At 44.2% G+C, this 16247-nt stretch overlaps 1 protein-coding gene across 7 annotated transcripts in view; it reads left to right on the top strand.

Moving 5' to 3' along the window:
• Positions 1-16247, top strand: part of GRIP1 (glutamate receptor interacting protein 1) — a 556578-nt gene that overhangs the window by 175183 nt on the left and 365148 nt on the right. For 5 of the 7 annotated variants that reach the window (XM_073327848.2, XM_073327852.2, XM_078851129.1 and 2 more), the window contains exon 1: positions 14907-15039. The exons of the other annotated variants lie outside the window; for them this stretch is intronic. In XM_073327848.2, coding sequence (XP_073183949.1) covers positions 14907-15039 — 133 coding nt within the window. Of the gene's footprint in view, positions 1-14906; positions 15040-16247 lie in introns of those variants that run through there. 7 annotated transcript variants of the gene reach the window in all.

A 16247-nucleotide genomic window follows, 5' to 3' on the forward strand; every position in this document is an offset into this window, starting at 1 on the left:
CTTGTGGTCAGACTCCTCACCTTTACCTATCCTCTATCCCTTTTAGCCATTCCTTCATTATTTTTAAACAAATGACAAAGGCCTCTTGTCACAGCACGTATTCCTCTCTGTGGTTAACCACGCAGTGTAATTTGGTGGATGTTTTCCATAGAAGGACATATCAATTAGATTTTCACTGCTGTCAGGTAATTACTGTTATTGTTAGTAAACATTAAGCAGGATTATATTGCATCTGAGGTGCGCATGATGCTTTAAAAAAGAATAGGGACATGGGCCTTGTGCAGAAGAGTTTATAATCTGGTCTTGATATGATACAGAGAGTCGACATCAGACAATGGGGAGGCGGGGAAGAAGGGTTACATCAAATAACATCTGGAAGGTATTTGTGCAACACATTATGCTAGCTCTCTTCATTTTAAAATTATTCTAGATTTTATATGGGAGAGGTGAGGTGAGAGACTATGGAAGTAGTGGCCTGGATCCTGCAGTGAGTTTCATGTGGGCAGACCCCAACACCCAGTTGGTGTTTATTGCACGATCAGGGCATAGAACAGGATCAGGGAGGCCATTGGTTTATTGGGCAGGAAATGCTTGTGGTAGAAAGATACACAGGATGACTAAGTGAATGCATCCATCTACTACTTTTCCATAACCATTTCTGCTATTTCCACAAAGAAAAAAATTCTTTAAAAGCCAGCTAATGTTGCATAAGAGGAACAGTATCCTACACAAACCTTTAAAAGGAAAGAAATGTCCAATTAAGGTATTCTTCTGTAACATACTTTAACACACACACACACCACATTTGTCAATTTCACTTAAACTTTATTCAGCTAAATCCCTGTCACCTTCCAGATATAAAGTAACACAATGCACATGCCCTCAGGATTATGGTATGATGCAAAACCTTAATTCTGACCTCAACATCATCAATTTACATATCTGTTAGGCATTCATGTGCCAGTGAAATGTCTAATGCATTTTTTCCCTTTCTTCTTCCTTCCTTCCCACCTTCATGTTGAACTTCAACTTTGTTTTGGTGTTTTTATTTTTAATTAAGTGGGGGAAAAAACAATTTTTCAAGAAAAGGGCTAAAAGATTTGTTGGAAATGGAAGTTCATAGTTCAAATGAGGGACATATTTACTTCTGTATGAACTTAGAAGTTGGTACAATGTACACTTTATGTGCAAAAGGGGTACAAAATTGAGTGAGACATACCAAGCAAGATTTCAGAAGTGTTCTTTTTGACCATTTATTTCTTTTCCCAGAAACACTTGCCAGGGATCAAAATACCCTCAATTCAGACCCCTCAAAGAGTATTTTTCACTTTTAGGTTTTTTTTTAAATAAAAGCAATCTACTGTTTCAGCTCTAGAGAATTTGTAAAGTCCTGTCAGAGACAAAACCTAGTTAATTCTTAACAGTAGAGCCACTGTCAGTAAACTCGAAACACTAAGCAAATCCAGACTTTTCTGGTGTTTATCATGGCAATGGGTGTCTCTGTGGTAGTGTCAGGTTAGATTCTGTTTATCCACTTTTGTGTGTTTCAGCTATTAGTGTCAGGAATCAGGCCCTGTAGCTGAACCTGCTCAGTCGCCTGATGGCCTAATGACCAAAGCTGGGGCACATCAGCCAGGCAGGCTAAAAGACCGCCCCACCTGATTGCCTGAGGAAGCTAGCTAGCTTGTTTTTAAGCCCAGCAGTAGCTCTCTGGCTGCTCAAGGCACAGACTGATGGATTCTGTCTCCCTGTGCTTGCCTTGCTTCTGTCCTGCTCCCACCTAATCCTTGCACTGGACCTTGTTCCAGTCCTAGAATCATGGAAGGGACCTCAGGAGGTCATCTAGTCCAACCCCTTGCTCAAAGCAGGACCAATCCCCAATTTTTGCCCCAAATGGCCCCCCTCAAGGATTGAACTCACAACCCTGGGTTTAGCAGGCCAATGCTCAAACCACTGAGCTATTTCCCCCCTCCCCCGCCCCTGCGCCTGCACAGGAACCACTGTTGCTCCTGCCTTCCCCAACTCCAGGTAATCCAGTTCTGACCCTTTGCACTGATTCCTCCCTCTGCCTTGATCTGTAGCTCTGGCATTTGGACAGACTTCGATTCTGACCTTTGGCTCCAATTCCTTAGTCTGACCCTCTCTTGACCCTGGGCTCTGGCATTGAGACTATGACTCTTGTTCTGACTCCTGCTCCACTCGCTAGGCTGGACCACCTGCGACCTGGTCTTGAGACAGTTCATCTAGCAGGTACAGAAAAAACAGATAAAGGGATAGAATAGGGGTTGCCAACCTGAGCCTGAGAAGGAGCCAGAATTTACCAATGTACATTGCCAAAGAGCCACAGTAATACATCAGCAGCTCCCACTCACAGCGCCTCCTGCCCACCGGCAGCCTCGCCAATCAATGCCTCCCCCTTCCTCCCCGCACCTCCCGATCAGCTGTTTCATAGCATGCAGGAGGCTCTGGGGGAAAGGAGGGAGCGAGGGCATGGCAGGCTGAGGGGAGGGGGCAGGAAGGGGTGGAGTGGGGGCAGGACCTGTGGCAGAGAGAGGGGGTTGAGCAGTGAGCACCCCCCGGCACGTTGGAAAGTTGGCACCTGTAGCTCCAGCCCTGGAGTCGGTGCCTATCCAAGGAGCCGCATATTCACTTCTGAAGAGCCACGTGTGGCTCCGGAGCCACAGGTTGGCCACCCCGGGATAGAATGTATAAATTGTATTTCCACTGAAACTTTTTTAAATGGAGAAAAAAAAAAGGCTTAGAATTCTTTTCCCTCAGAACATACATTTTTCACCAATTCTAGTTGACAGTGACCCTTTTAAATAGGGTTATGAAGATTTCACAGCAGTTTGCAGCACATCTACGAGCTATGTATAGGCTCACTTGCTCTTGCGTGCTCTTTCTCTCTCTCTCTCTCACAAAATTAACCAGTATTTTTGTGAGTTAATCCCTTTTCCACTACCTTTCCTCATTCCACAGCATTAGCATTGGTCATACACTGATTTGTGAGTGTGTATTTGTTTGCTAGAAAGCTTGCAGAGAGCAAAAGCAATCAGGAATGCTAACATTTATGAATAACTCGGAGTGTATGTTGGAAGTGCTTGCACAGAGATTTTGAAAAACTGGTTATTTGCACAATAGATCTGTCAAATAATTATGAATGGTTACGGATAATTTATTAACAGAAAAGGTTTATAAAGTTTGTATCCTCTAATCAGAAAACAGAAACAAACAACAGTGTGTGACTTTGAGTGAATAATTAATAGTAAATACTTACAGTGACCAGTCATGAACTGAAGTAAAGTAGGCTAAAATTGGCACAAAATACTTGCTGAAAGGTCCATAGGCCGCAGAGCTGGAGAGGCAGTGGCCCGACCATGTTTAGGCATTGGGCCCCTACTAAATCAGTATGGCTAATGCCGGAGTGGTCTGGTGCACTGCTCCTGTGGCGCAGACGGAATGCCACTAAAATTTGGCCCAGCCACCCCTCTGTCCAGATGGAGGTGTGGTTGAGCCAAATGGTGGGCTGACCAGATGCATGAGGAGTCTGTTTCTGGAGTGCAGGGGAGTCCACCGATTGCTTGATTCCTGCAGCCCCGGCTTATGCACTGTAGAGGTAAGAGAGGGGGGAGACTCCCTGGCATGGGAGACCCAGGGTCCCAACGGGAGGGAAGAGGAGGGGAGAAGTAAGGACTGGAATGGGGTCTTTGCTGGGTGATGAGGTGGATGGGGACTGGAATTTTCTCCTTCTTTTCCCCCCACAAGAATGTCTGAATTGGTGCCATTGCTAGGGAAGCTGTAGCATAGAGGAGGCTCTTCCTGTAATACTGCTTAGGCCATTAAGGACTTTGAAGGTGAGGACCGACCAGGATCTTGAAGTTGATCTAATATTGAATGATAGGGTAGGTTAGTATAATATTTCAAATAGTCAACACTTTTATGATGGTCTCAGCAGGCAAATGTTGGAAGAAGATTGAACCTGTATTCAGAAGCCTCCTTGAGATGGACTGGTTCTAGAGGCTATTAGCTCAGGGTACGTGATCACCCACAGTCTCTCCTGAGAATATATAATTCCACATCTGCAACTGAGAAACTAGAATGTCAGGAAAGACAAGGCTCTTACAGGGAAACAACTTCTGGAAATCAGGATGTCTGTGATTTTTGGTCTCGGCATCGAAAAACTGTAGATTCAGATGTTCATCCCACAATTGCAAGAGGGCTGGAAAAGATAAGCCCTCCCCTCCTGTCTCTTGGATCTCTGCAATACATTTAAGTTTTTCACATGGAAAATCTATGCTGTAACTCAAGAGATTTGTACTTTGGAGATTTTCTGTGTTCAGTCGAATTCCAGAAACCATTTAAATGCAGCTTTATTTTTGTCCCAAGAGGGGTAATATTAAGCAGGACTCTTGTGCCAACTTGTTGCATTCTCTTGCTTGTGTGTTCTCCAGTCAGAACTCAGTGAGGCAAACCCAGTGTTCCCTCTCGATAGCAGAAATGTTATATACTGGCTTGATCAGGTATGTGGAGCTCACCTGTCTAAAGCTTTGACTTTTTTTTGCTGTGAACTATATACTGTAGGTGAGGAGTGAAGCATTATGCAGGTCTGCTTCTCTCCCTTGCATCCTGATGGTCTCAAGGTCCACGTCTTTAAGCCCAATGAGGTGTCAACCTCTCTTAAATGCATAATATCTTAATGCCATGCCTATTTTATTATGGACAGAAATACCAATCTAACCCTCCTCCCATTCTTTCCCCAAATACCTTTTTAAAAGTGGATTTATGCTTTAGTAAACAAGTCTATCATTCATGAAATGTCATGTACATTATTACACTTCTAATGAACTTTCATCAGGAATGTTTAACTCTAAAAAAAATAGGTAGAGCTCGGTGACGAGTTTCTCTCCTGGGCACCTATAAACTTTCTTTATGCTAGTCAGATCAAGGTTCTACAGGCTGTTTTCTGGTATCTAACTTGTCAAGCTGGTTCATTCTCATTCACTCACTATGAAATGTTAGACTTTACAGAACAGTTTTCCTGTGGGCATCTATGAATATATTGATTTTATTATACCACATTCCATTCAGAACCAAATATTTGCTTATGCTTCCGTGAGTGGTGAACAATAATTGTATGCAAACAGGGGTGTTAAATGTAGAGCTTTTACTGATAGTAACAACTAATATTTGCTATGGCTACCACAGATGGGGAGGTGAAGCTTATACATCTTAACCCATATTTTGAAGCAGTAGCATTCTCTGATCCTGATTATATGGATCTCATGCTACATATCTGCAGAGGTCTTAATTCAGCTCTCTCAAGAGCATAGTATCTTAATGTCATGTTTACTTTATTGTTGTCATGAAGCCTTTGGCCAGCAGGTCACTGATTTGAATCAGGCCCAGGTTTGATATTATCTGAAAGGTATCACTGTGTGGGTCTTGGTAACCTATATGAAATGAGTTAATTGTCAGAGCAGACATATATCTACATTACGAAATGCTGTCATCACCAGAGTTTCATAAGGGCCAAAAATTGAATTGTGAACTGTATTGTATTCATGGAAATTACAGTTAACATCTAAACAACTAAATGCCTGAACTTTCATGGCTTCCCCCCACCCCAAGCTAATCAAAGACACTACTTCTAATCAGGACCAAGAGAGTACAACACATGTAAAGATTTTTGGCTAAGTCTTTTGGAAACGTGATCATCCAAAAAGCCTGACTTGTCTACATTACAACTTCCAGCTGTGGCTTTGCACCTGTTGGGAATTATGGGTCCAAAAATTCTAGTGTCAACACAGCCCAGAGTGTATGCCACATTTAACCTGCCACATCGTACTCAGATTTACACTTTCAAAAACGAAGTCATTTAGGAGCTAATGTCAATGGGACTTAGACTTCTAAGTCACTGTGGCACTTTTGAAAATTTTACCTCAGTCCTTTTTTTTTCTAGCTAAAACTCTAGAAGGATTTTATGTGGGGATTATAAAAACCCCATGGTGCCAAAACTTTGAAAAGAGTTCCCGGTGTTGTCGGTGAGAAATGAAATATTCCCAAGAGTGGGCTACAGATTGGAGGATAGATATGGAAAAAGAAATGACAATTTTTCACTTTAGGATGCTGTATTTGTAACATTTGATTCAAGATGCAGTACTTATTCATTTGAAAATGGGATGGTGATAACATTTACTTCACAGGTATATTCTGAGTCTTAATATTTGTAAAACACATTGAAGACATTAAAAACATTAAATATAGTATGGGCTATGTATTAAATATATATTTCATATGCTATGTATCAAATATATATTTCATATGCAAAGCGTCCTTTGAGGTTTTTAAGGTCAGGCTTGACAAAGCCCTAGCTGGGATGATTTAGTTGTGGATTAGGTCCTGCTTTGAGCAGGGGGTTGGACTAGATGACCTCCTGAGGTCCCTTCCAACCCTGATATTCTATGATTTTATGGTTCTAATATATTGCTAAAGTTACACAGTGAAGCACTCAGTAATCAGGAATTGTTACAGAACTTTTAGCTCTACCCCCTTTGTGCCTATATGTTTTGAAATAGTCTTCATTTTGTAATATTTCTCAAATAATGCAATTCCCCCTCAAATGTACAGGCATAGGTGAAGCATCTCATGTTTATTTTACATATTTAAAATAACTTCATTTCACATTGGTCCAGTATATATTTTATTAGATAATTTTTAATATTATTTTCTGTTCTTTAAGGAGGTTCTCAATCTTTTCCATTACAGGACTTTCTCCCCCCTGTCATCTAGCTGAGATGTCATCCCATTTAGCCTATGAGAAGAACAAAGTGGTCATGACCCCTTTTTGCTTTTTGCAGCCCACCTGGAGGTTATGACGCACAGGCTGAGACTCCCATAACTCTGAACTGTTGTATTTGGCAGTAACTGTTAATAGCTCCATAGTTAAAGCTCTGGTGAGACTTGCAGTTATAACTTGGGGGGTAGAAGTTAGATACAAAAATTGGTATGTATCTCTAACGATATTACACCACTGCCTCTAAATATACAGTTTTCTGGAAAGTTAGAAATAACAGTAAATCTGTTCAGTGGTTTAAAAATAACAGCGGTGTGAAATTGGAGGGCTGGTAACTTACATCATTTTTGGATTGCTGTAGCTTGGTTTTAATACTTGAAGCTTTAGCTGTGTGGAAGTCCCCCACAAAAAACATACATGGTCTAGTAAAAATAATTAAAATAAGGAGACTGGCATATTAGTCATTGCTATTGGTATTTATACAAAGGGGAACAGATGAATAAAGTAGTTGTCAGCAAATCAAGTAGCTCTTTGGCTAGAGTCCACTGGAAAGCCCTATTTATGCACCTTAGATATGAATAGTTGTTGTAGTGATACACTAAGGTGCATCCGTAGGGCCCTACCAAATTCATGGCCATGAAAAACATGTCACGGACCATGAAATCTGACTATTATAGGGGAGACCAGATTTTACAGAGTTGGGCGGCCGGAGAGCAGCAGCTGCTGGGCGGGAGCTCAGGTCTGAAAGCAGCGCTGTGGACAACAGCAGCATAGAAGTGAGGTGGCATGGTATGGGGGTGGGAGGGTTTGGTCACTTTTTGGGGAAGGCAGGACTAGCCTTACAGGTGGGCGAGTGGGCAACCGCCCAGGGCCTCATACTCGGGCGTGGGGGGGAGGGAGAGCGCTTTGGTCACTCACCTCCCTCCCCCCGCAAGGTCACTTTAACTCCCAAGCGCCGGGCTCCAGGTGCTAGTCCTGAACAGGCTGAGGAGGGACAGGACTTCCTCTTCCTCTACATGAGCCACTCCCAAGGTCGGGTTAGACCCATCTCCGGGAACCTCCCCTGGCTGCAGGAAACATAGCGGCTGCTGTCTGGGAGTCCAGCTCTGAAGACAGTGTGGCCTCCACAGCAGTGCAGAAGTGGGTGTGGCATGGCATGATGTGGTATTTCTACCCTTACTTTTGAGCTGCTGCTGGTGGTGGCGGTGCCTTCAGAGCTGGGTACCTGACCAGCAGCTGCCCTCCAGCTGCCCGGCTCTGAAGACAGCAGCACCGAGTAAGGGTGGCAATACCGCAACCCCTCTACAATAGCCTTGCGACCCCCCATGACCCTATTTTGGGTTGGTACCACCCACAGTTACAATAGTGTGAAATTTCAGATTTAAATATCTGAAACCATGAAATTTATGATTTTTAAAATCTTGTGACTGTGAAATTGACCAAAATGGGCACTACGTATCAGGGTATGGGCTCTCTCCTGCCCATCTTAGAAATTGCACAGGTACCTGCCCTCAATCTTCTCATGCCTTACAAGGAATGCAAGAACCTCTTCCCAGCTCGTGGTCTCCCTCTCAGTTTGCAGGGATGTATTTTAGTATATTTTTTTCACTACCTTGCTAAGTTAGCCATACACTTGTGCACAATGAACCCTTTCTTAGCTATGTGCTTTACAAGCTTTGTGAGGAAAAAATCTACTGTGGAAGCTCAGTATGCAGTTTTCAAAAGCTCAAAACTTCAAGTAAAACCAGTTTTCTTTAGAAAATCGGCAGGCAGTTGGTGTGCTAGAACTGTGCTTATTACACGATTCAGTGGTGGTGTAGCTGTGTAAGTCCCAAAGTATTAAACACGGTGGGTGAGGTAATATCTTTTCTTGGATCAACTGCTGTTGGTGACAGAGAAAAGCTTTTGGGCTACCCTGAGCTCTTCTTCAGGTCTGGGAAAGTTCTACGGACCTAAATCAGTACAACTGCATCACTCAGGGGGGTGAAAAACCCACACTCCTGAGTGACCTCGTTATAGCAACCTAACCCTCTTGTAGACAGCGCTACATTGACACGGGAGCGCTTCTCCCGCTGACATAGCTACCACCTCTCGGGGAGGTGGATTAACTATGTGAATGGGTGAACCCTCTTCACTAAAGCACTGTATGGGAACTGTAGCACTTTACAGGATCACAAACATTAAGAGTGTCACAGCTAAATACAGGTTTCAGAGTAACAGCCGTGTCAGTCTGTCTTCGCAAAAAGAAAAGGAGTACTTGTGGCACCTTAGAGACTAACCAATTTATTTGAGCGTAAGCTTTCGAGAGCTACAGCTCACTTCATCGGATGCATTCAGGGGAAAACCACAGCTAAATACAAGATCAAACAGATAGTTTAGCATAAGCAGTTAGCACATATTTTAAGGGACCATTCAAGGTGAAGTGGCCCGTTAACACTGCTGTAGTCACAGGACAAAAAGGGAGGCTAGTGGGTTACAGAGTGTTGAAATAAGCCATAAATGCAGTGTCTTGATTAAGACCCTGATTTTTAGTGTTTGGCAAAGCGATGAATTTAAACTCCCAGCTCATCTTTTGAAAATGTTTAGGTTTCCTTTGAGGATGAGGCCTGATAGAACAGATATAGTGATTGCTTTGTGAAAAGTGCTCACCCGGAGGTGATAAGGTGTTTTTCTCTTTTAACATTTTCCTGTGTGAATTCATTTGAGAGCTTAGTGACTGGTTTCACACACACAGTTGTTGTGGAGGCATTCAGTGCACTGGATGAGGTACACCACGTATTGTGATAGGCATGTGTAGAACCCATCATAGGCGCTTATTCTGTGGGTGCTGAGCACCCATTGGCAGCCCCCCTACCAGAACGTCCCCAGTGCCTCCTGCCCACTGGTGGGCCCTACAGATCAGTGCCTCCCCCTCCCTCCCAGCACCTACTGCCTGCTGTGGATCAGCTGTTTCATGGTGTCAGGAGGCGCTGAGGGGAAGAGCGAGGGTGCAGTGTGCTCAGGAGATGGGGCGGGGAACTGGGAAGGGATAGCGGCAGAAAGAGGCAGGGCGGAGTGGGGGTGGGAAGAAGCAGGGTGGGGGTGGGGCCTGGGAGAAGAAGCAGGGTGGGGGCAGGGCCTGGGTGGAGCACACCCAGCAGATAAGAAACTTGGCGCTTGTGGGACCTATGGATCTTGAAAGGTGTGTTATGAGGGTGTTGATCATTGTAGCAGTGGAGATATGTCCGCAGGTTTTGCATCTGTTGTTCTGACAGGGGTTGGTGCCACTTTGAGTAGGTGTGTTCTGGTTAAGGTTGCCAGGTATCTGGTGTTTGACCAGAACACCCAATCGAGAAGGGACCCTGGCAGCTATGGTCAGCACTGCTAACTGGACCATTAAAAGTCTGGTTGGCGGCGCTGCGGGTCTAAGGCAAGCTAGTCCCTAGCTGTCCTGGCACCATGCTGAACCCTGGAAGCAGCCAGCAGGTCAGACTCCTAGGCAGGGGGCCATGGGGCTCCACGTGCTGTCTCCACCCTGAGCATTGGCTCCACACTCCCATTGTCCGGGAATCGTGGCCAGTGGGAGCTGGGGGTTGGTGCCTGTGTGTGAGAGCAGTGTGCAGAGCCTCCTGGCCCTCACACCTAGGAACTGGACCTGATGGCCATTTCCGGGGTGCAGTGCAGAGCCATTAGTCCCGCTGCACCACTGAGCAGGAGCCGCCCAAGGTAAGCCTGAGCTCCAGCCCCCAGGCCTGAGCCCCCCACAAACATGGAGCCCCCTAACCCCAGGCCCACTCCAGAACCTGCACCCAGCCAGAGCCCTCACGCCCCTGCACCCCAACCCCCTGCCCCAGCCCAGGGCACCCTCCCACACCCTGAACCCCTCATCTCCAGGCCCACTCCAGAGCCTTCCCCCCAGTTAGATCCGTCACCCCCTCTTGCACCCCAACCCCCTGCCCCAGGCCAGTGAAAGTGAGTGAGGGTGGGGGAGAGTGAGCCACCAAAGGAGGAGGAATGCAGGGACTGGGGGGCGGGGCCTTGGGGAACGTGGGTGGGGCCTCATGGAAGAGGCAGGACTAGGGTGTTCGGTTTTGTGCAATTATAAAGTTGGCAACCCTAGTTCTGGTCTGTGGGAAGCTTGCTTCTGATGATGAGTTTGGAGAGGTTGGGGGGTTGTTTGAAGGCCAGAAGACGGGGTTCAGGAAAGATTTCTTTTAAGATTGGGTCTCCATGGAATATGGGCTGTAGTTTGATGATATGGGTCTCTGTGTGGGATGGTAGATGACAGCTCAGGGTGTGCTGTTGGAGGGGTTTATTTCTGTATTGAAGCTGGTTCTCTTTGGGTATTTGGATGTCCCATTCCATGATGTGATCTACTTCTCTGGTGCAGTGTCCTTGTTTTAGTGAGGGCGGTTTTGAGTGTGTTAAGGTGCATATCCTGGAATTTTCCCTTGGAGCATATTTTGTGGCTTCTGAGTGATGGGCTGTAGATAACAGATTCCTTAGTGTATTGGGATGGTTACTGGATCTATGGAGGTAGGCATGATGATGCCAACTTCTTCATGGGCCACCTTAAGAAGGATTTCTGTACAAACGCACCATGAAATCAATGATATACCTGAGATACATCAAAGATATTTTCATCTTCTAGCAAGACCACTTAAACTCCCTCAGATTTCCACCACAAATTCAACAACTATAGCCCATTCATTGAACTCTCTCTGGAACACTCCCACACTAGCATCTACTTTCTGGACACCATGATCAGTTTCACTAGTGGAATCCTACCGACAGCCCTATCTAAGAAATCCACAGATCCCCACATCTACCTTCATAGATCTAGTTACCACCCCAAATGCACCAAGACATCTGTTCTCTAAAGCCAGCCACTTTGTCTCGCTTATTACACTAATCATGATTGTTTTGTTGTTACCTTGTCTCCTCATATTTGTTTTCTCAACCTGTTATCTCTAGTCATGGGATTGACTTCAAGCTCTTTAGGGGTAGACTGTCCATGGGTGTACAGTGCCTAGGACAATGGGACCCTCATCCCAGAGTGAGGCTCACTGTTACAACAGAACTAATAACAATAATAAAGAGAGGCCCATTTCCTCAGTGAAGGCCATATCCATGCCAAATTTCAATTTTCATCCCTTAGCCAATCGTACAGTAGGGCAGTTAAAAAGTCTCAAAGTTTGTTTTATATTGGGGAAAGTTTTCTTCACTCTCTCATATTTAAAAATGGCTGAACCATTTTTACTTAGTTGCTTAAAAAAAAAATCACCTTTAGGTAGAGCCCGAGTCTGGAAAATTTCAGTCTAAAACAGGGGTGGGCAATAATTTTTGCAGGGGGGGGCCACTCAATGAATTTTGGTAAATCATCATGGGCTGCAGATTTCTACTATATTAGTGGAGGGGGTGCAGGGTCTGGGAGGGAGTTTGGGTGCAGGAGGGAGCTCTTGGCTGGGGCAGGGGATTAGGGTGCAGAATGGGGTGTGGGGTCTGGGAGGAAGTTTGGGTGCAGGAGGGAGTTCTGACCTGGGGCAGAGGGTTGAGGTGCAGGAGGGGGTGTGAGATGCAGGCTCTGGCCGAGAGTGCTTACCACAGGTGGCTCCCGACCGGTGGTGCAGTAGGGCTCAGGAAGGCTGCCTGCATGCTGTGGCCCCACGCCACTCCCGGAAGTGGCTGCGGCCGGCTGCTGCTGGCAAGTCTCTGCGTGCCACCTGGGGGGAGGGGAGCAGTAGGTCTCCGTGCGCTGCCTGCGCCCGCAAGCACTGCCCCTGCAGCTCCCATTGGCTGATTTCCGGCCAATGGGAGCTCTGAGGACGGTGCTGGGGGCAGGGGTAGTGTGCGGAGCTGCCTCCCCCCGCCCCTCACCTCCCCTGCCAGGGGCGTTCAGAGATACGCCAGCAGCAGCCGGCCACTTCTGGGAGCAGCGTGGGGCCATGGCAGGCAGGCAGTCCAGAGATCACAAGGGGACAGCCAAAGAGCCCGACGGGCCGGACAGAAATGTTAGATGGGCTGGATCCAGCCCGTGGGGCATATTTTGCCCACCCTTGGTCTAAAAGGTGAATGTTGTTAATATCTAATTGAAAAAGGGGCTGGGGAGAGAGTTATAGACTGGGACCACGTAAGCAATAATAATAATAAGACTTAACTCTTCAGGGGGGTCTGCCTCTCCTGCTCTAATACTCTAAATATTTGCATAAAAAGTGTCACAATTTTCATTTAATACGTTTTGTACTGTTTGGAAGCAGAATAGCAAAAAGAGAGAGTAACTAAAATTCTGGAGGGTGCCATGATCTGTCCATAAAAATGCCTATACAAAGTTTTATTACTTTTTAAAAAATCAGTCATGTTGTTTTCCATCATTTTATCACACAATCTCAGTGCTCAGGAATGTAACAAAAAGTAACTTCCATGTGAGAGCTGTGATACTTGGCTATGTCTGTACTACGAACTAAGGGTGTGATGATTCCCTAGCTTGTGTACAAATACTCCCAGTAGCTTGACAAGAGCTAGCATAAGTATAAAGAGTAGTGTAGCAGCAGTAGCATGCATGGGCAGTGGCAGCAAAGACATGGTTTAGCTGTGCCAAGTAGGTACCCTCTGATTTCGGGAGTGTTTGTACTGGGCAGGGTTCAGTTGCACCTCCGCTGCCCCGGCTATTGCAGCTACACTGCTACTGATACTCACGCTTGTTGTAATTGAACTACCATGAGTATATGTATGCAAGCAGGAGAATCACACCCCTAGCTCGGAGTATAGACATAACCTAAAATGAATTGAATTAGTGACTTGTTCATCAAGTAACTCTAGTGACCAGGCTTTCAAAGTAATCCTCTCGTAGAGTAAGGAGGAACAGGATATGTCGGGGTGGTAGGTAAGTAGGTACAAGATAATTTGACTGATGTGATTAATTGCATTCCAAACAGGTGTCAGCAGACTGGAGGTTTCCTACTTGTACAAAGAGCTCACTCAGTTTACTGGGGTGGTGAGGTTAAAAAACAAACTGGTAAATGTTCAACTGATTGGATTTGAATGGACATTTGCTTTTGTTCCCTATTAAAGGAGGGGAATTTTGTCAAAAATGCTTGTGAAATTCCTGACTTATCTTAGAGAATGCTTGTGGAGTGCAGAAACAAGTAGTCAGAAGAATGTGGGCACCTTTTCAGGCTTTTTGCTAACAGAACAGTTCTGCTGCCTGGTTGGTTTGCTCTGGGTTATTTTTCAAGTTTTACAACTCAGCTAGGATTTTAGATGAGTACAGTATAGGGTAGGCAGTACGGTGTGGTCATGATATAGCTTTCTTTGTTTGCATTACTGTATAGCCGTGCTGGATCTATAAGGAGCCTTTCTGTGAAGTGCATTTTAATATTTAGATCAAACAATGATTGGAATACATGAATGCCCTGTGGGTAAACGTGTCATTTTTAAGCAGCTGACCAGCTTTCTCCCTGCTGCTCCAATTAACACATTCAGCATGCACTCTTATCGGTGAGTAGGCTATCTATATGGATTAAACCACTTTGTTGTTTATTCATCCACCATGTGAGGTATCGGAAATGGATCAGCACGGTTAACATTTTTAAAACAAATGAAATGAAATGAGGTCTTGAGCATGTGCCACAGTAAACATCAGGATAGTTATTAACAGGCTACAGAAAACCTGTTTTGCCTTCAGATATGGTTGAGTCCATTGACTAACATGTATCCCCGCCCCCCAGCTCCTCTTCAAATGATGGAGACATAGGATAGTGAAATTCTAGTGCTGGGATTCCTCTTGCTGTCAGGCAGATCTTCTGAACTTTGTTCTGTTTTGTTTAAAGGCTGATTGTGATCAAACACTTCTCTTTATTTCCTTCTTTACCTTGATTGCAATTTTTCAACATAAAAACAATGGATTTGATAAAGGTCCTCTTAAAGGTAAAACAAAATGCTTTGTCATAATTGAAACTGTTGGTGTTTTTTTTTGTTTTGTTTTTTTTTTTAATGGTATCAGAGTGGCTGTCAAAGGGTGCAGCTCTCCATCTATATTTGCTGTTCATTCATGCTCAAACAGCTTTTTGTGAAGCTTAGCTGCTAAGACCAGCAAAAGGTAAACTGGGCTGTTAACTGTGTGCTGGTGAAAGAGATGGAACGTTTCTTGGGCTTTGTGAAGCAGATAAGAAGATCGAGAAGAAGAAAAGGCAAAAAGTACCGACCTGAGGAGGATTACCATGAGGGCTATGAGGATGTCTATTATTATGCTTCAGAGCATTTTCGAAGTAAGCACTGTGTAACCTAATGTTTTCCTGTTGTGATAAATATTCAATATTGTTTTTATTACAAAATGCTAACACTGGATAGATATCTACATGTGAGCCTCATGCAGGTATTATAAGCATTAGACTACTATTATTTATTTGTCTAAATTTTCTGGTAGGAAATTAGAAACAAAAGCTATCTTAGCTTTCAAATCAAGCAGGGTCTGTAGCAGTGGTTAATATTTCAGGTGCAGTTAATTGATTCTTACTGTTGCAAGCCTTTTGTTAGACGACTTTGTGTTGTAAACTGATATGATAGCCTTTTTAGAACACTTTTATATATAAATGTAACTACATTCATATTTCTACTACATGGCTTTTAAAAAATAATTGCTCCTGCATAAGTTCAAGTTGATGATTAATATTTGTTGATTGAAAGTCCTTTGTGTCTGAACTGTGCCCTGATCTTTACAGTAGAAAGTAACTCAAGTGGGCTTCTTTGCTGCTGCATGTTCAGAATTGCTTCAGGAATTAAGTAATCAGGGTTCCCCACCCCCCCTCAATTTGCTGTCAGACATCTGCAGTAGTAGCTATACGTCAAAATAGAATGGCTGTTTTTAAGACCCCTGCAAAATCTGTATTATAAACTGCAATGCACTTGAAAAATTCTCTCTACCTGTCAGTGTTCTGAGTTCCTGGTCGCTCTCTGACTTATCCCAATGGATTGGAAATGCCCAGAAATGCCTGAGGGGATAATGGGAAAGAAGCTACTCACAGACATCTGAGTTTATTATGCCATTCTCTAATGGAAGGTGTTGACAGTATAATCAGTCATGCACAAAAAATATTTTTAAATAGGGTTGCTATTCTTTTGACTTGTGATTTGGGAGCTTTTCTGCAAAGAGTTTGTATTCTGCCTTTTCCTGGCAACATAAAGGTTAAATGTACTCTTATGTGTATGTACCATTCATGTAGCTGTCAGCTTCTTTTCCATCACTTCCTCTTGTTTCTGTCTGAGAGAAGTGTAGTTTTTTCATAATATAATCTTTTTAGGGTTAAATGCTGAAAAAGTGGATTTTATGGAAATGCAAGTAGTAAACATGTCTTAGACATAGTTCTGATCAACTGCATCAAACTTTTTATGCTGGTCAAACAAGATGGCTCACTTTTGGAGATAGGTCTAATATTTGTTGAATATATGATGTGTATATTTTGTTTGGGGGTTTAAT

This window comes from Lepidochelys kempii, chromosome 1, assembly GCF_965140285.1.
Source record: "Lepidochelys kempii isolate rLepKem1 chromosome 1, rLepKem1.hap1, whole genome shotgun sequence".
Taxonomy (NCBI): domain Eukaryota; kingdom Metazoa; phylum Chordata; order Testudines; family Cheloniidae; genus Lepidochelys; species Lepidochelys kempii.